Source organism: Nipponia nippon, unplaced genomic scaffold, assembly GCF_047370975.1.
Source record: "Nipponia nippon isolate SJK-2023a ecotype South Korea unplaced genomic scaffold, ASM4737097v1 scaffold_10, whole genome shotgun sequence".
NCBI classification, from domain to species: domain Eukaryota; kingdom Metazoa; phylum Chordata; class Aves; order Pelecaniformes; family Threskiornithidae; genus Nipponia; species Nipponia nippon.
The window spans coordinates 9,641,440-9,662,171 of record NW_028262291.1 but is presented as its reverse complement, the minus strand read 5'-3'; the positions used below and the strand labels follow the sequence as shown (position 1 = coordinate 9,662,171).

General features: G+C 38.9%; 1 protein-coding gene across 3 annotated transcripts in view; it reads right to left on the bottom strand.

Moving 5' to 3' along the window:
• KIAA1549L (KIAA1549 like) overlaps positions 1 to 20,732 on the bottom strand; it is a 103,102-nt gene that overhangs the window by 47,383 nt on the left and 34,987 nt on the right. For all 3 annotated transcript variants that reach the window (XM_087744189.1, XM_087744182.1, XM_009461523.2), the window contains 6 exons: positions 19,955 to 20,014; positions 18,181 to 18,332; positions 16,539 to 16,710; positions 12,970 to 13,133; positions 6,836 to 7,026; positions 2,857 to 2,984 (listed from right to left, as the gene is read on the bottom strand). In XM_087744189.1, the coding sequence (XP_087600315.1) occupies positions 2,857 to 2,984; positions 6,836 to 7,026; positions 12,970 to 13,133; positions 16,539 to 16,710; positions 18,181 to 18,332; positions 19,955 to 20,014 (867 nt within the window). The remainder of the gene's footprint in view (positions 1 to 2,856; positions 2,985 to 6,835; positions 7,027 to 12,969; positions 13,134 to 16,538; positions 16,711 to 18,180; positions 18,333 to 19,954; positions 20,015 to 20,732) is intronic.

The following is a 20,732-nucleotide window of genomic DNA, read 5'->3' as shown; positions in this document are numbered from 1 at the left end:
AGGCTAGAAAGCTGGAGCAGGTTCAGGCAAACAACTCGGAGAAAAGCAGCTTCTTTCTTAAACTGGAAGGAAAAACAGCCAACACATTCTATTGATGCTAATCATGCTGGATAAAGCTAAAACCCTGCAAAAAGAATAAAATATCCGAGATGACAGCAGCATTTGTAATGATAGCACTGGGGAACAAAGCGTAAGCTCCACGATGAAAAGTAACGGGTGCCTTGATTTGTTTTTAAATTTCAACTTCAATAGGCATTTGGGATCACACAATTCAAAAGTCATAAACACATCTGCACATGCATATAAAAATAAATATGGGACCAGCTCCATAATTCTGGTAAGAGGGAGGCCATTTCATTTCCCGTGGCCACTCTTCCTTCTCAGAAGCTGTTCCAAAAGGGTTATGTCAGGAAACTCTCTTAAACATATCTTAAAAAATATGCCTACAGCTAAAAAGTCCCCATCTCTTTACTAGGGAATAATGTACTTATTCCCCTTCATATCTGTGCCTGGAAACTACCAGGTGACCCTTTGTAGGGCCATGGCAGTTGAGTGAAGGAAGTACCTCTAGAAGTAGTTGAAGTCTCTACCAGAAGGAGTGCTCCGCAGAAAAGGTGTTTCATGCACAGGTTGCTTCAAAGCCAGAATAGTCAGATGGAAACAGCCCATCTATTTCATATTTTTTATATATGCTATACTATTACTTTTTAAACAGGCAAACCCAGCTTTTCCTTTCTGCCACAGAAGCTCAAGATCTTGCTGCCAGCGTGTGGTAGGAAAAAATGACAAGTAACCATATTATGAATGGATTATACACGAAAGATGTTTTCCTAGAAATCATTTAGTTCCTTTGCTGCTCCTAACGAGTAAGACCTTGACCGTATTACATAACAACATTAGTCAGGCTTTTTTTCAGAAGACAGAAGAGAGAAGGTAAAATAAACACATAAATAAAGCATTTATTAGTTTTCCACATAATTTGAAAAGTGCCTAGTTATCATTATCAAATAAAATTGAAGCTAGAATTATAATGAAATTAAGATTTAAAATAAAGGGTCAGTATTCCCTTGTACTACATTGAAAGGTTTCTTTACGTAGCATATGTATGTTCTAGAAATGCACTACAGTCCAGATCAGAAGAGAGGATGTTAGGTGTTAGCCAATTCTTTAACAAAGAAACTAGAAGTTCTTACCAATTTTCTTTGAAGATTTAAAACCTAACAACAAACAAGAAAATACCTTTACTAAGTCATTTTGCCTACACATGTAAACATCACCTGACACTGGGTTTGAATATTAGCTTTCCTGGGTAGGGAAGAAAAAACCCAGCATAAATTACAGCTTTTAACACTGGAAACCATAAATGTTGTTGTCATGTAAAATGAGCTACATTTGAAAGAGTGAAAAAAATAATTACAACCCTTGCAACTTAGAACCATGAAATATTGTTATGCTGTCTATGGAAAAAAAAAAATCTCTCTTGATCTCTTTGAGAAAGACCAGTCAGAATACTTATTATTACAGGTCTGGAGTAATCAGTAAAGTCACAGGTCTGTCAGAAGAAAGCAGTACAGGTGACAAACACGTAACAAAAGAAAATTAACAACTTCACTTCTCTGTGTGAATGTGCAAATGTGCATAAATCTCAGTGAAGCTGATTTAAAAACAGAGTACTACAGTTATATCAATTATACAGTCTCTACAAGATGCAATGCTCTATGGTACGTGTATGGAAAGAACAGAGGACACTTAAAGAATGCAGTATGATTTTGCTGTACGGAGCAAAGGCCATCTCTAGCACTATGTATCTGTCTCTACTTTGCACTGTATAACTGCTACAGCAGCAAAGCCTTTGCGTAACACTTTAGTATTAGGCATAATGGTCATTAAGGGATGATATGATTTGATACCAGGATCACCTCCACAGAGGTTACTCAGGTGATTTACTAGAGAAAGAAGAGATCTATACTAAAATTTTCTCCTTATCAGAGTCCTCCTTTCAACGCTTATATTTTTAACAAAAGAATTACAGCCTTGTGTTCATGACAGAATCTGATGAGACCACATCCAGTTTAATTCCCTCCCTTTAGAGGGAAATGATCAGTTGGTTCAGCCACAGTGTTTTCTATTCATACAGAAAATATAGCTATGGAAGCAAAGCTGTAACTCAGGAGAAATAAGCAGAGAGACAGACAAAAGAAAAGCAAGGAAGAAAGCATTCTGCTCTCATCAGATGTTCCTGATACATCTCAAGTCACAAGGTCACCACCATCAACCAAAGGCTTGTAAAAAACCTCCAGCATAATATCCTAGGTGCATCAGGAAAAGCTAACATCCTAGATGCATCAGGAAAAGCTGTCAGTAAGTGTTAATAACAAAAAGGTGTTATGAGGATGATAAGATATGGAAAGTTAAAGCTCTGGACGTCTCACACTTTCTCAAATTAATTTTTACCTAATTAATTCATCTTCATCAGATCTGGGCCAGCCCAGCAACAGCAGTAATGGAAATTAATATCTTAGGGCTCTACACAGAAAAAAAGCTGTAAACCCTGTCCACCTACTACACAGCATCATGTCTTCATTAGTTTACTGGTATTTAAAGAAAATTAAAAAAAAGAAAGAAAAACTTGCAAAGGCCCACACATAAAGAATAAACACCATACTGTTTTGTGTGAGGTTGAGAAATAGTGATAGCAGTAAAGGGGAAAAAAAAAACCAAAACCAAAGAGCAATGAACAGAAAATGCCAAAGTACTGCTGAAGGTATAGGAAGATGGTTTCAACATAGCTAATGCCTGCGTGGGTACAGCTACAGGGGCGACTGCAAGCAGCTTTCATCAAGAAACACTTCTCACCATTTCTTTTCCTTCCTTCGTCTTTTGTCACTTTTTGCGGTGCCATTACTTTCTGGAGGGAGCTCCGGCCGGAGCTGGGCTTTCCCGACCCGTTGCTGATGATGGAGCCATTCTGACTCGGGGACCGGCTGCAAGTAACCATAGCAACAAGGGAGGCTGTGAGTTCTTCCTTATAAACCTCATTTCAAGGTTATTTCATTCGCACAGTTTGCATCACTGAGTTTTCAAGTCCGATTTTGTACCAAAAGGAGACAGAATATAAACTGCACACAGAAACACGGTAAAGGCAGGAACAGAGCGATGGTAGGGGAACACGACTTCTCAATTATCTTAGGGCTGATAGGCATCTTAGTGGCACCGAAAGCAAACACTTCTCATGCACAACCCCCACAATGACAGAAGCTGCACTGCAGAGGACAAAAAAAAAAATCCTGTTATCAGTAGTCATTTATACAGCTAAAATAGAGCAGACCTTTGTTTATGTATATATGACTAGAATAATTGCTTTATTATTTAGCCTGCATTTACACTCAGCTATTTTGTCAGCCACAATGCAAAATTCACTCACTTTACATATACGCATACACAATGTGGTAAGAAAATTCTCCTCTTTTCCGCATAACATGGTTTAGCCAGCACCATTATTTCCTGAAACTCCTAAGAAAACGCTTGTTTTACTCAGCCATTGCATACTCTTGCCCTGAAACTGGTCCCTGCAGAGGGCGAGGAGGGAGGGCAGAGCAGAACCGCCGGGAGCGGTCAGTCCCGATGAGGAACAAGAACAGAAACGAGCAGTGTAACTCTGGGCTGCACTGGGAGCAAGCTCTTCTTTTTAGGGTGGGCAAATTACTCAAATCCTAATGCACAAGTTGGGAAAAGCAGGCCAAAGTAGGAAATGTTAAATTTGGTGGTACTTCAAATCCAAACACAGCGTCACATTGTTTCTACACATGACACTTGCCACAACGGGAATGAAAACTATCTACAGGACCTGCATAGTTTCTCATGCACCTATCTGCAATTTATCACTCTGAATTGTCATGGCCAACGACAGGATAACGTAAAGAGGTTGCATTGGAGAAAAAAAAAAATGGACTGAGTCACAAGGACTTTCGTGAGTTCTATTGCTGTCACAAAGGCTTTATATCCTGAAAATAGTACTAAAGCAAAAGAACTGTAAAAACCATCCTGTAAATTATTGCCAATACTGTATTGCCGGCTTGAAACATTCATTTACCTCCAGTTCTGCCTGCCCTTTCTGGTGTAAATAGAGAGCATTTACTGTGGTCAGAACGGGAAGGGACAAGTATGAGAAAAGTAATTCTTAAGGACTCTTCTGAAGATAGCCTAGGTGGAAATATATATAATTTGAGAAAGCCTCTTTCCAGCTACAGGGCTTTAGGAGAACTCAGAATGCAACCCAGCTCAGCTCAGCCCAGCCCAGCCCAGCCTGAGGATTTTCTTGTGAAATTCTATTGAGAATAAATATTCTTGAAAAGTAGCATTTCTCCCCTATAAACCTGTCTGTCACTGCTAATGAATAATCCCAGCCCAGTAAAAAAAAGAAATTCATCGAGGGACAAACACCTGAAGAAAATCTGCTCCACTTGGGAACAACGAAAAGCAGCGAGCATGGATAGCTTGCACAATGATTTCCACTGCCACTAATCTAAATATTCATCCTTTTTAAGTGGCCATCGTACTATTAACTGTGAAGTTCCCTTCAGTGGTAATATCAGAGAAGATATTCTGATCAGTTACCAGCCACTTCATGGCAGTCTGATTTAAATTGACCTTTCCAGGCTGCAAAGTAGCCTGGATGAAAGAGCAAATAAAGGTCGAGAAATATTTCTTCATCTTCAGAAGCCATTAAATTCCATCCCCCAGACACAGCTCCTGGGAATGAAAAAAGACTAAAATTCTGCATGTTCTCACTTACTCAAGTCACCCTGAAGGAGGGAAAACTAACTCTTAGTTACTTGCTCAGAAAGGCACCAAGGTTCAGCACATTTTATAATGAGAATAACTTTCCTGTGAATTCCTGGATCAATTTGCTTACCAATGTTTGTTTAAAATTGTGCAGATTAAGTAGAGGGGGATTTCTGTGCTCATTCAAAGGACCGAGTGAAGTGCTTAATCACTTTTGTTAGAGCATTAATTAATAGGGCTGGTTTACATTTTTTGTGTGTATTTACACATGGCTTTGGAGAGGCTTCAAAACATTTTAAAAAACAGTTTCTGCAAAGACTTGACCTGTGGTGGCCCAGCACCAGCAACCACAGCCAGTGTCATGGTCATCTTCCTTTTGCCATTTCATCAGAGGATGGAAGACTTCAAAAGGGACAAGTGCTGTTTGGTTCGCATGGACTATATAACCTGACTCTCATGGTTCGAGTGATTTATCGCGTGAACAACACATTGCTGACATTAAAGAGCATAATAACAGTTTACACCCAAACCCAGCAATCGCAGCAACCAGGGAAGTTCCCAGCTGGCTTACTCTTCTCTATCAGTACTCCCTGCAGACAGCTCTCTCCGTATTCCAGGTGATTTACCATACAGCCAGAGAAGTATGCCAAACCACACACCAGCTCAGGATCCTTCCACTTCCATTTTTCTGTAGGGAAAACCTCAGCTTATGACCAATGGGGAGGTCTGCCCCCCACGAAGAGCAGCAGCACCAGGTCCTCCAGCCCCGCACCACGCAGGCTGACACCTTCCAGTGCGGCACCTCCCACCGCTGCAGATGGTTCCAGTGCGTCCCTGTCACAGCATACAGCAATACTGTGCTGAGTTTTCCCAGCTTTTCCATTACTCCAAAGGAGTATGGTATCATTGTGCGTTGAGAAATACAAGATGGAGGTGACTCAACTATGAAGATCTGATTTTTTATAGAATTTCTCTGCACTAGCCAGATAGTCTTCTTTTATGTTATCAAGTCCCTTCAAGAGGCAAGGACTGTGTAATGCCAGTGAACTAGATAATTCAGGCTATTTACGCAACAGTTTTATTTTCCTCTGTTCCCTTCAGTATCATTCTTCAGCAATAAAAAGCTGATGATCCTCCACTCTAAATTAATTTCAAGGAGCGCAGGTCAAGGAAAAATGGACTTGAAGCATGCAAAACAGCTAGGATGAAGGGATAATCAGCTTTCCTTGCCTGAGGTGATCTAGACAATAATGACCTTCAGCTATTCTGATGATGATTGAGGGTAGACATGAGGTAAAACTTCCTAACGGGAAGTGTAGTGAAGAACCAATTGCTTGAGGAGGCTGTGATCATCCCACCACTGGAAGAGTTTCAAATAAGGTAGATAAAGCTGAGGGGTGTATTTGACCCTGCAGTGGAGAAGAGGAAGAGCCAGATAGCTTCCTGGAGACCTTCTAATCTGTGATCCTGCAACCCTATAGACTTACTGTGAAGAAACTGCAAACCTGGGACACTTTACCCTGGACACTGACGTTATCTAGTCTATTCTTACACTCTCAAAAGTTTTGTCCTGCTGTATATGCTTTGGATCTAGAGGTCTTCTATAATTTAGTGGATGTTTAGGGTTTGCCCTTCTGCTAATGAAGGCATTGGGTCCAATTCTGGAGTGACAGAGTCTGTCAGTGGAGCTACAGCAACTTAGAGTGGCTGAAGTTCTGTCTTTTGGTTCATTTGAGAAGTGATCGGTGTTCATGCTCCAGATCCTGTTTCATTTGGGTTCATCTCTTGTACAACACCAGCATGCATATGAGATCTACTTTCCGTTTACCTCCTCTATGCATGTAAAATCTGTGAAGACTTCACTTTATTTTATCTTGTATTTTGCAGCAACCTTGCACATCCAGTGCAGACCAGAGTTATGCCAAGAATATATCATGGAGGAACCATCTGCCACACGCAGAGCCTGGGTGCCAAACCTTACAGGTTTTTCCTAAGCAACCAGCAGCATGTGCCCCATTCCCCGCCTCTGCAGAAACATGCCAGTCCGTACCTTTTCCTTGTTTCATTGGATTTGGCAGTTTTGATGGTGCTCCCATCCTGAGTAATTTCTCTCTCCTGGGAGGCAGGAGCATCTCTGACTGGAAGTGGAAGTACAACAGTCTCCTGAGTTACAGGTAAAACCTCATCTTCAGCTCCCTGCTGACCTAAGTGTTGCTTAGCATAGTCAAAGCCTTGTACTGGCTGCAAAAAAAGTGAGAGAAAAAAAGAAATTTCCAGCATGTGTCATAAGTTAATATAAAATTTCCACTTCAATATAAAATTTTCCACTACCCTTTCACTTCTTTAATTACATAAGTGTCAGGTAAAAATATGTAGATTGCCATGTGAATGCCACAACAACGCAATTTTCTGATGAGATCTCCATTCCACATATTTTAAACATGATTAGTTAGTATAAAATTGATCTTGGCTAACCTTTCTTACCCTGCTATAACACCCCCAGAAATCCCTTTAACAGACAATGGAAGAATGAACATAGGGAAGAAAAAATTAGGAGGGAGAAAAATAAGCCCATACAGAAAATGGAAAGCTTTGTCTATGAAAAAAATCTTGTCTTTCCAAAGAGGGTGGGAGTAATTTATTCCAAATGAAGACAAAGTAAAAAAGGCACATATAAAAGTTTCATGGGCAACATTTTCCAGGAAAGGATCTTTTTCAGATCAATGAAATTATATTTCCCCTGGCTTGACAGTTGCCTACTGGGAAGGTTGTTATTGACTTCACTTGTTTCTCTTGGGAAGTGGCATTCGCAAGAGCCTTGCAGCAAGGCAGCCGAGGGCCGTGTACCCAGCCTCTCCTGCCCCGAAGCCCAGCTGGGCTTTCCCTGCTGCCTCTGCAAGGAACAAGCAGAACTGACACATGCCTTCTGGGTAAAGCAGCCACCAAAAGGTGGATTCTCTTAATGGAAAAATTAAAGCATTTAAGCAGAACTTAGCTTTCCAAACTGCATTTTCTAATGGAAAAAGGGCGGGGGGGGGAAGCCACCCAACCTACATTTTCTATTGGAAAAAAAGAGCAGGGGGAAGGAGAAAGGAAAAAAAAAAAAAACAAAACAAAAAAAACCCAAAACAAACCACTCAAAGAAATTAATCACCAACTCTAGAAAAAACATGTAACAAAAAAAAGTTCTTGCTACACTAAATTGAATTCATTTACCAAAAACTGGAAGGATGCTCTTGCTGAAGTACAAAGACTGTTCACAGAATTCTAAAAAAGCACCATAAAGCACTTCAGAGGTGAGCAATGGTGATTTTAACCCTCACATGTACTTTGGGAAACACATCAGAATTAGACAGTTAATAACTGAATAGTCTCTCTCAGGTTCCTGTCATGTTGTCATTGAATATTTTAGTTCTGGAAGAAAATCAGCCAGAAAAAAAAAAAAAAAAAAAAAAAAAAAAAATTCGCTGATGGCACAGAAAAAAGATGAGCTCTGAAAAAACATTTTCTCTTGTTCTGTCCTTTACTAAATCTGGGCTATAGCTATAAATACCGATAAATTTCATGGGCAATCTCAGTCTGAAAAAAATGGGGCTGTCTTCTATTTTTTTAAAAGTAAAACAAAACATGCTTTTTGTTTATGGGGATCTACATCGAATTCCCAATCTCCTGTTTGAACTGAGGCTGATGATTTCTAACGTGCTCATGCACTTCAGTATTCCTCTAATAAGTAGCTCCAAAGCATTAAGGAGACACTAACTGGGCTAATGCTGATTTGGGAGAGCAGACATCTCCACACATTACAACGACGGAACTTGCAACATATCAGAGAAATGCCAATTCACCATCACCACCCCATAGCAAATCATGACGATATCGCCCCTGACGGAGCCTTCTGCTTGCCCTCCTCTGAAGGCAGGGTACCACAAAAGCAGCCACCAAATTAGCTACGAAGGGGGGAAATGAAGAAAGGGGAAGTAGAAGCTGTGTGAAGGACAGCTAGGAAGAACTACTTCACACCATCCTAGACAAGAATATTTTTAACCAAAACAATGTTTTTCAACCTTATTATCCATATTAAATGTTAGTCTAGATCGTCCTAGATACTCTGGAAAAAAGGTAGCAAAAGAGAACAGCTGATTAAATCGGTTATTTCTCCTTCCATGCCTTTGAAAGAGTAGAAGCTGTTACAACTTATACTTCGTATTTTATTTTTTAAATAAATAAATAAATAATAACAGCAATAAGAAAACCCCTCCAAACCAGAAGAAGCAGAACACGAGAGTTACTAAAGAACTCCACAGAGTCCCAGCTCAGATCTGCCAAAGGAAGAAAATGAAGGATTATTTTAATCTGAGTTCTACTTACCACCATGTCTAGTAACAAACTGCATTAAAGGAAAAGCTGCAAAGCCATCCTCATCAGCGGACATATTGCGTTAAATAAAATTTGATCTTGGAACCCTGCTCTGTAAAAGCCCACAGGAGCAGATGGCTTTACCACCCCTGAAGGGAACTGGCAAGACTAAATCACAACCAGGCACTGCTGAAGCACTTGCAAGCATAGATGTCCAATACGGCCACAATACTGAGAAAGACCGAAGGACTGGGATTTGAGTATTGCTTTTGAAATAATAAATGAATGATGAGACCATTAAACTACAGTGCCTAGCAAAAGGCAGATTGAATATAGGGAGTTGTTTCTGGGACTTTTTTCCTTGTCATGATCATGAAAAAGACACTGCTATTAAAAAAAAAAAAAAAAGAAAGAAAAGAAGAAAAAAAAGAAAAGAGAAAAGAAAAAAGAAAAAAGGATGATCAGCCCCTCCCCTCTACATATATACCCATGTACACAGACAGTTTCTCTAATTTTTTTTTTTTCCATGCCCTTTATCAAATTGATAGTGGTTGTTTTCTCATGGCCTGCAGTATTTGCTTTTGCTTGCAGGTCTTAGACTGCAGATCTTATTTCTGTTTACCTGCAAGCTTATTCTTTCATGCTGTAAAAGAAAGGAAAGGTGACAAATCAGATTACAGCCTTTAAAAAAGCATGCTGTGAATTAGAAAGCAAGGGAGGTAAAAAACTAACATCTATCCAAAACCTCAAAGCAAAAACAGTATCTCAAAATAAAAACAGCATTGAAAGAACATGAAAATAAATTCCAATCAGAATTTCACTGATTTGAATTTATACTACTTTTAATTTTACAACTGGAGAGTTAATTGGAAAAAAATTGTAATAGTCCCTTTTCCCTGCCACTTAGTCCAGAAGTCCCTGACTGCTAAGGCAATTCAGAACAGCAACACAATTCCTGAGAAAGATACCATAAACTACACTACATATGAGAGGTCATTTTTTAAACTTCATTTATTTAGCCTTCACTCTGTTACAACAAAAAAGTCATTCCTTAATTACCAGGCACGGGCAGCAATCCTGCTGTTATGTTACATCACCTCCCCCGGCTACTGAAGGATATTTAACGCTAAATGTTTCATTACCCCTCTGTGCTGTGTTCGTGCATCCTATCCCGCTGGCAACGGGACGGAGCCTCTGGAGGGACATGGCAGGCAGCTCTGCTCTGCGGGGACCTGCAGCCTCCCGCTGCTCCCAGCAGCAGCAGGACTGCAGTGATGAACAAGCAGCTCCGCTCTGCCAGTCCCCTTGGTTCAGGACTTTTGAAATCCGACCACATAAAATGGCACCACTGAAAACAAAACCAGCTGAAATCCAAAGCTGTGGGTTATCCCATAATATTCTCTTTTCTTCTTTATATTGCTTGCTTGATATTCAGAAGGTATGAAAATATTGCTCCAGTGAGTCAACAGCAAATCTCAGACGCACAGAAACAAAATATTAAAGCTGCTTCTTAAACTAAAAATCACTCTGCTGTGACTCCACAGAACAGATTCAGTATTAATCAAGCAGTCTCAGGCACTTTTCAAAGCCATGAAAAATAATATATTCATTTTAAATGTGATATAGATACGTGCTCATCAGCTATCTGTATTGCCAAACTGCATGAAATGTAGCAATTACAGTTCAAGTAATTACCACTATTCCTGATATCCCTAATACTGCAATTAAAAATAAAAATAAAGCTGTTCTTTTCAAAATGACCTTATTTCATTATCTTCCCCAAATACGTTTCTTAGCCTTATTTTAAGCAAAGATGCTGAAATCAGGAATGACAAAACCAGTCCATTCCCAATCCCGCTGCAGAATTTATCATCCACGGTCCATATACCAGTGTATACCCTAAACTAGACCTGGCTGAACATTTTTGATGGAGCCATCATTGTGAAATTAAGCGGAAATCAATTTAGCTTTCATTTTGAAATGCATCACTTTATATGTAATGAATTAAATTCAATTTTATGGAGTCTCAGAATATACCCAAAAAAGGGAAATGCACTCTAGAAGTGGACTACTGCACTCCAATTGCAAATGTGAGCAAGTCTGCAGGAAAATCTCCCAAAACGAGTGTAGCGCGGATGCTGGGAGCTCAGCACTGATTGTTTTGTTCTGCAGATCCAACTCTTGTCTGACCACATTGGCTGCTGATACAAACGTAGCCTGACTGAATAGGTTGTAACCTGACCATGTATCTTACAGACTGATTAAATCTGATTTCTTAGGAAAAGTAAAAATTCAACTCTCTCTTACTTTTTGGAATGACAACTATGGAATATTAAAATACTTTCAAGTTTCTTTTGTGCTGTAACTTCAAACAGCAGTCTTTTTCTTTTAAATAGCACCTTTCTTCAGCTGTAAGGCATCCTATAATGATGGCCAGCTCAAAACTATGTACAAATTTAGTCTCACTTTGTTCTTCAGCTGGGACTGAGTGCATGTAAGAAGAATCAAGTGGTGCATATTATTTGCAACAGCCCCTAATAAAGCATGATTTGCATTTTAGAGGTTTCAATAGGACGTTACATGATATCACTGCAGTGGTATTAATTTTTGTTTGTGTTTGTGATATTGCTGGTTTCACTTTTGCAGATCTAGTCTTAACACTGGTTTGGTAACACCAGATAAGAGCAGCAGCATACTGGAATCAAAATGGCAATGTCTTTTTTGTATCATTTTTGATACAAATGTCTTTTTCCAACTGGCACCAGCTGCACCCATCTGCAACTAACCTAAGATGAGGAGAAAAGAGCTGTCATATGCGTCATGCATTCCTTCAACCCTCCTTCCAATCTACATTTTTCAGCAGAAGCAACAGAGCTGAAATCACAATAATCCTGCTGTCTGTAGCATGAAGAAACCACAGAAAAAAATTATCATTTCAATCCCATGCCAATGGAGAAGAACAAAGCCAGCTAAAAGGGTGAAGTGACTTACACACGCGCTTTGTAGGCTAAAAACTCCTAACTTTGGGTGGCCCTGTTTAAGCACCATTTAACAGCAGCATTGAGGAGGCAGACTTTTTTCCACTACAGAGAGAAATCGGTATTCTGTGACATTTGTCTCTTAGAGACAGCAAATCAAACTGACAGACATTTGATTTAGAAAAAAAAAAAAACATCTTGTAATCGATATGGGTTCGTACCTTTAAGGAAAATATTATTGTTTGAACCCAATCAACAATATGCACAAATAAATTAGAAAGTTCAAAACATCTAGAAGAAAAATAGCAGTGGGAGAAATTTTCTGAAAAAATTCAAAGAATGTCTTTTCTGAATTAGCAGTTGGATGGCAAACTTCTGGTTACCACCAGGTCTGAACTGCTGCCAAAGCCCAGAGCTTCAGCCATTGCCATTCACAGTAGGTAGGAGCAGCTCAGGCCATAGGTTTGAGAATGCGGTCCTACGGGAGACGTGCTGCTGAAGAGGCCCAGGCATGATATCCCATTTCCTCAACTTTATGATGGAAGCAACTGCCCTGAGTAAAGCCTACTCCGCCCTAATGGCTCAGTGCCTTACATCACTGCCTAACGGTTATTCTGTCACTGCTACCTATGTGGCAAGGGACAAGTTGCAAAGGAAGTGATGAGTCCTGAGTAAAACGGAAGGGTATTTGCTGTGACCGGTGGTATCAAGGACAGAGAAGTGCAAAGATCCCACCTGTGAGTGACAGCCATTTCAATTCCAAACATCCTTCAGCTATATCTAGCAGAGAAACACAGTTAAAACCTCAGAAAGCAAATGGACATCTTGCATCTGGAGATCGGGCACTCACTTTAGCTCTCTGAGGCAGGTTCATCATGGTGTCTGGTTTGAAGTCGTTCTTGTTCTTTCTGCACAGAACTGCTGTGATGATGATGATGATAACTGTAACCACAGCAATGGGAGCGAGCACCGCTGCAATGATCCACAGGTTGTTCGGGGGGTTCTTCACCACAGCTACAGAAAATTGCAAACCAACATTGGTAAGATTCACTGTGCAAATGCAAGATTTAAATTGCTTCCAACACAGTCTTCAACTGTCTCCATATAATAACTACTATAAAATGATTGATAGTAATCTAGCTATACCTTTGTATTCCTTAAGTAAAAGAAATGAATTGGCAACCCTGTTCAATTCACAAAGCCCTGGGCTCTCTTCTCTTACTTAGTTATGGCCAGCTGCAAAAGCAGCCATCAACTCCCAAGTCAAATTAGATGCCATGTTAGATATCACTCCAATGGTTCATTTACAGAAAACAAAAAAAAGGGAAAGTAATACATCCTTAATTATTTTTCAAACACAAAACCAGCTTATAGTAAGGTAGCACGTGTGTTAAAAGTATACGCATGGAGTCATACTTGGTGTCAAAGACTTACGGCTCAGCAAGAGTAAACCTGGAGAGTTTTTTCAAAAACAATGAAGCTAAGCACGCTAGTAGTTATTATTCATATTAATAGGGCAATAAGAAAATGCTTCTCTTGTGCTCTAGAAATACTTTATCATAGTTAAGGTGAAAATGAATCCATCATTTCTGAAGGAGGGGAAATGATGAGGTTGGGAAGAACTACTTGCAGGTATATTAATAATGGCACCCAGAAAAGGGTACATTTCAGAAATGCAGTGATGCTAAAACCTTTTAGATTCCATTTTATCAGAATAAAGTCTCTTAGTGTGAACCTTCAACTTGTACACGCATAAGACATCCTCCTGTGACACATCCCCATTTCTTTTCTTTCTGGAAAAACACCAGATAATCTCCTTATGATGCTCAATTTTGTTTTAGTGAAATACTTTGTGGACTTCACCGTGCTATCTCTATTTATTTTCCTATGCCACTGGTTGCTGGCGTGGACAGGCAATTGTAAGAATACCAGCGTAAAGCCGCCTTTCCCATTTCCTAGGGGACTGGCGCTTTCAAATGTCATTGAGCTTATTAGCTGTCAGAGGCACTCAGCATCTTTCAGGATCAGACTTCAAATGCGTACCATCTTGTTCAGCAGCAGCTACAAAAGCCAACTGAAAGTCTGTCTGAAGCTTGAGCCTATTTTCTTTGTAGATCTACAATTTTTTGCAAAGCCAATGTAGTTTGTTGGGTGATGTAGGAATAGCACCATTAGGTACGTATCTTGCGCACAGTGTAACAGTGTGCTTAAAGATTGTCCAAAAGCCAGGTTGAAGCCTTTCAAGGTTCACTTTTCAATGGACTTGCATTGTTCTAAATCATTGACTTTTGACATTTAGTTTGGGGAAGGAAACAGAATTGAATTTTATCAGATAACAGTCATTATAATTATAGATTGCTGTTGTGGGAGAAGCAAACAATTGTTGAAAAATTGTAATTGTCCTTTTTAGGGAATGCAGAGGAAATGATGACCTTATGGCAAACAGGACAGACGTTTAGGAATCCTGGTTTACATCTTTAATTCAGTTACCAGTTTCTAATGTGACCTTGAGTAAACCAATCCATGCTTCATTCAACTCAATAAGACTTCAGTGGATTTTGAAGCAAGCCTTCCATTTTGCTATAGCTCAGTCCCTTACTTATAAAACAGGAACATCCATATTTTTTTGTTATTCATGTCTTGTCTAACCAGACTGTGAGCTCCTGAAGGTAGATATCTTTTCTTACCACATTTTGGTACAGAACTTTTCGTTCTGCTATAACAGAAATTATGAGTAAAAATGAAGTGCACACAAAGTATTTTCTTTGGGAATACAAAGACAGACTACAAATACTGTGTCCAAAATGAAAGAAATGGATTTTTTTCTGTAATAAGGTATAAAGAGGGAACTATCTCCTACATTTAAAATACTCCAGCTTCAGAATCTCAGTTACCCGGGGTCATGATTTCAATTTCTGTATATTCTCTTCCTACAGTATCCTGTGCATATTTAACTTGTATGAAAATCTACAGATGAACGAGGCTGCCTTATCAGACCATGGAAGTACAAAGCAGATCATGAGCAGATGTCATATAATTACCTAAATACCCATATAAATCACAAAACTGCACAAAGAGCTAGGAAACTGCTATGTACTATCTATAGCTGCTTTAGTGAAAATTACATTAAAGAAATATTCTCATGGAAAACAAAGTCGTTCATAATTTAAATACTAGACTTTATGGAAGCAGGAATGGAGATGCCTGGTTTTAGTCCAATTAAAGTCAGTAACAGACCATGATCAAATCAAGGATCAGGTACAGCATATAGTGCATTCTCTGGAAATTATATCATACTTTATTCTTCTAACTCAATCATATGTTTATGGATGATACGTCAATTACTTATTACAGTGGTTCCTTCTTTTCCTATCACCATGACATGTAATTATTTCAATATCACTGCTCCTTCATGCAGAAATAGTGGCACCAGGGAGTCCCATTTTATGTGCTGTTTAGCCAGTAAGGAGATCCAGTACAGAGGTCCACTATATAATTTTAATTCCATCTGGATAAATACCTTGGCAAAGTGGGGAGATTCAGTTAGCCAAAGGCATCGATTCATACATTAAGTTGTTACTGCACAAAAAACCCTCCAAGCTCCACCACAGGTTTATGACTGTGGGTCAATTATACAGCAATATCAAAAAAACTTTTTTTTTTTTTTTTTTTTAAGAAAACACCTGTGCCCACAATCAGTCAGTAACAGATGCAAGTCTTAAAAGAGAAATTCAAAAACACTTTACTTTTCAAGAATGGATTCTTTTTTTGGCCACATTATTCTGAATGATTGCTACCATATCTTGAATCTGAAAATTGCCCATACACATAAGTAGTTCTGTCCAACTTCACTTTTCTGATTTATGTCTAAACAACATCTTTAACAATCCTGTGGTGCACTTTACAAAGTTCTTGGTGAAAATTATTATTTAAAAAAAAAAATAATACCTTTGAGATAGAAATAATCTACATTATTTTGAACAAGTCAAAAATAAGGGACATCTTGATAGCCCCCACATTTTACTTTGAGCCAAGTTATTTGAATAGCAATTTAGCCCCAGCAGTCATTAGCCTGTGGTGTCATAGTTTCGTTAGCATCAGAATTAATTCTGACTTTACAGTTCCATAAAGTTGTTCAGTTCATAGAACTGTATGTGTGTAAAATTAGTTGTACAGTAGAGTTTACAGTGATTGGCTAAATAACAGTCAGTACATAGCTTTGATAGAAGATTAGTCTGTCTTCCATGCAAAAAAGAGCAGCCTGACTGAAGCAGCTGCTCAGAAAGGTGCAGCTGAAATTTCTTTCTGTGATCAATGGAGACTCCCCACACCTTCACTGGTGTTTTAACAAAGAAAGAAGAAGAAATAAAAAAAAAGTTAAAAAGGACTAAACCAGAGAATTTTTAAAAGAACTCTTACGATCAGCTTGAACTTGAATAACATAGCCTAGCGTCAAGGCCATCCGCTGGGAGTCAACGGTACTCAAAATTTTGGCAGCTGCAGTGCCCAGCAAAGGCTTCCCGTTGTATAAAGTATAGTATGTCAGTTCAGCTGGCTCCTTGGGTCCTGGAATACGCTGGATTTTTACCATCTTTCAGGAAAAAAAAAAGAAACGAGAGAAAGCAAAATAAACTCTGTATTATACCATTGCAAAACCTGCCAGAAGCTACTTGAAAGCAGTGCACAGAGGGAACTCCTTCAAGACCCCATATAAGCATAAGCTCCGTGCAAATATTCTCATAGGATCAGGGCTTCTCCTTTCCATAGCCTAAGCTATTAAGATTAGTGAGGACTGACTGCCGCCTTAAAGTTTTTTAAACCTAATCCTAAGGTAAAACCCTATACTAAGAAAAGCATGCAGTAAAAAGGAGGAAAGGATCAAATGTTTGGACATTACAGTCCTCTTTAAAGAGGGAATTCTTAAAATCTGTCCTAAGATTGAAAGTTATACTTTTCTGGCATATTGCAGTTGAAAAATTCCTTCATATTTTACTTCTGTGCTTACTATTTTTGATCCCAGGCTGACAATAAAGAGAACCGTGCTTTTTTCCATTTTATTCTGCAGAACACCAGCAGAATTTTTACATTGTACCTCTATCTTTCCTGAGAGTAGAGGAAGTGTCAAACACCCTCTAATGAGGAGAGGAAAAAGGAGTTTTGTGGTTCTTCTCCATTATGTTATGGTCTAAAATATGTCATGTTTTCATGGAAAATTTTACAAAGGTTCACACTTTTGGCAAGTAAAAACATGTTCCTTTTTTTTTTTAAATTCTTTCAGTGGGAAAACATACAGAATTGTGGGCAAACGAGAAAAGTAGTAATTTGTTTTTATAGCTCACAACAAGCAATGCTTGAAAAACATCATGTAATTAAAAAAAAAGAAAAAGCAGTAACTTGTCATGCAATTTTTGAAGACAGATCCTCTTTGAATCCCCGACAACCAGCATCAGTTGGCTAAATAACTGAGAAACAAAATAAGATCACTTAAAAAAACTGAATGGGAAATGTTGCTAAATAAGAGAAAGATGATTAATAAATTACTCAGGACTGAAATCTCTATTTCATAATGTGATCTGTGACCACATGACTTGATGACTAACCCTGTATAAAGACTGCTTCATACTACTTTTTTTTTTTCAACAAAAAGAAAAAAAAGTTCTAGCTTTATTGAGTTACCTAGGAAAGGAAGACCTAGGAAACTTTTTTTTTTTTCATTTAAGAACAAAAGCCTGGAACTCTTCATTATGCTGAATACGAGACTTTATGCTAAAATATGTACTTTGTACCAATCCTCATAGCAATCAAAGAGAAAATGTTTATTAACACTGATTAATTAATGACAGTTTGTAGGAGACGAGAGGCATGCAAACATGGCTGACTGCAGAAAAAGAAACCCATTAGTAATGCCATCCATATTGCACTCCCTGCTTTGGTATTCATGAAAAAATACAGGAAATCAACCCAGTTAAAGAGTTTTTCACACAAACTGAGGCAGTACACATGCAAACAAAGCCCTTTTTTTCAGCACATATCTAGGCACAACCGATGTCACATTGACCACCTGCACAGTGTAGCTGCCCACGGTAGTGGCACGTTTGAATCGTCTTCCTTGCTGATGGGACATCATAAACAGCGGGGCCAAACGCTGCTCCATTAATCTTGCAAAGCTCTGATTGTTCAGTCCCAGTAATGCGATATCGACCCCTTGAATGACTGTGGGAATGGAGAAAAATCACATATCAGCACATTTTACATGGGCAGATTAAGTAACACGTGGTCTGCAGGGCACTTTGGGGCAGAGGTGTACTAACTAGCTTAGAAGAAAAATAACTGGATGCTATTATACCCCCTCAGTAATTCCTAATGGCGATATAATGTGCTTCTGTTTCAGCCTCTGCACTGGTCTTCTCAGATAATGTCAACAATGTCTCAGAGAATAAAATTCTACAAAAACTTTCTTAGGCCTTCAGTTTACCAAAACAGCTCTGAGAAGTACCTAATCTATGCTCTTCAACATGAAAAGTAAATGAAAACCTATTGGAGAGCTGCCAGTTTTTAATCCTTATTGCCAGATGCTCCTGTTAACTAAACAACAGTTTTTCGTCCAGCAGTTTTGAAATCTGAAGTTAGAATTTGGTACAACTCAGTTTGAAACAAAACAGTATACAATTGAGAGCACTGAAAACTGAATAAACACTTCTTAAGTAAAAATTAATGTAAAATTTAAAAGGCGGTGAATTTACATAAAGTTCAATAAATGATATGGTATGCTAATTTAATTCACACAAATGTATGATTTTTCAGTATTATTTAAAAAAAAAAAAATCTTTTGGGACCATCATGATTTTTTTTGAAAACAGTATTTCCATTGTAATATCAACAATACTCCATTGCAGTAAGTGCACAAAGTATCAGGTTCATGGGGTCCAGATGGGGAAGAGCCTTACCACTCCCTTCAGAGGATCATAATCTCTGCACAAACTTATTTTTTATCTCGAAATTATGAATAGATATAACGAGTACCAAAACACACCTGCTTTTGGAAGTAAAGTGTGCAATTTAATCCGTTTCATGTCAGGCTTCTTTTCTCTTGTTCTCCTGAGCATCAAACAATACCAGCTACAGACACAGCAACTAGAAAGGCTTCGGCATCTACTCACTCAAAGATGTCTAGGGGAAAGGGTCTCTTTCTTGCCCAGGTATCACTTCTAAAGTCAAAATGATCGTGAATCAGAATGTGATACCAGTGAAACGACTGTGATAAAACAAGTATTTTGAAGCCTAATAGCATTCTCTGCACCTTCTTTTCCACCAACAGAAAGTTATGTGCTTAATGCTTCAGGTGGAAGATGCAAAAATTCCTGGACCCAGACAGTCAGCAAATCATAACAAACTTCTTCGGTTTAACAGATCACCTTTCTGCCCGGGTTATGTCTACAAGCCTCTTTTGATTTCAGATTTAGATCCAAGTCCCAGGGAAAAGGGGGAAAAAAAGCGGGGGGGGGGGGGGGGTGAGAAAAAAGAGAGAGAGAAAGAAACCTATTTGTGTTTTTAAACTCTGAGAAGATAAATGCTGCTCTCAGAAGTGCTTAAACCAAAGTGGCATAAATTGTGAGGTAAGTGCTGGACGCAGGAGACATCTCTGTTCAAGATGACAGATCACAGTTATGCCCCAGAGTAACTTTAAATACATTTGCCCAGTTGAATGCAACAGGCAGGCTCAGTGGGCAGCCACTTATTTCTGTGTAAAATTACTGTGCTGATGTGTTTATATAATCGAGCACTAAAAATTATTATCTGAAGTGCATGGAGGAGGGAAGGAGATTAAAAAGTACCTGTTATCACCCAGTAGTCTCTAGTTGACTCTGAGACATCAAGGTTTGGATACTCCAAAGCTTTAAAATAAAAGTTGAAATTATGTCATAATATTCCAACATCGTACACATTATATGTCCCAAAACTATTTGGTTAACCAGGCAGTGATAAATAAAATTGAACTACGGCCCAGGAGGAGATCTAGAGGCATAATTTCCAGGGTTACAGTTTCTCTTCTGTCTGAAAAAGGACATCAAGTGCAAACAGTACAAACGCTGCCGTACAAAGTGGAATGTACATCTGTGCCAAAAGACTGGCTGGTACATTGTCTGGGGCAAAGCCCAGGATTGCCCATTACTAAAATGATAGGTAATATGCATGTGCCTGTTATATACATTTCTGCTGCTTTCTCTCTGTGAGTAATCCCCTGGCGAAGACAAGATGAGATACTATGGTGATTCTGTGATTTAATCCTTACTTAACCCAGACCAGAATTTTAACACAAAACAATATTAAAGTTAACAAGGATCAGACTGCACCAATCCCAGAGTGCAGTTCCACGTGGATTACAAATGAGACTAACGAAACTGTGAACACACCTTACAGTGTGGTACTCTCTCTCACTCAGCACCATTTAAGGTATTACTACCATATGTGCTTACATCTGTGAGAAACTGATATTTGCTGGTTTGATGCCTTTTGTTAGCTTTTCCATCTCCAAAGTGCACGAGGCTGTAAAGTTCAATATGCTGCTAATTCATTATACAGCTCAGCATTTTTTCAATAGACTTCTGCAAC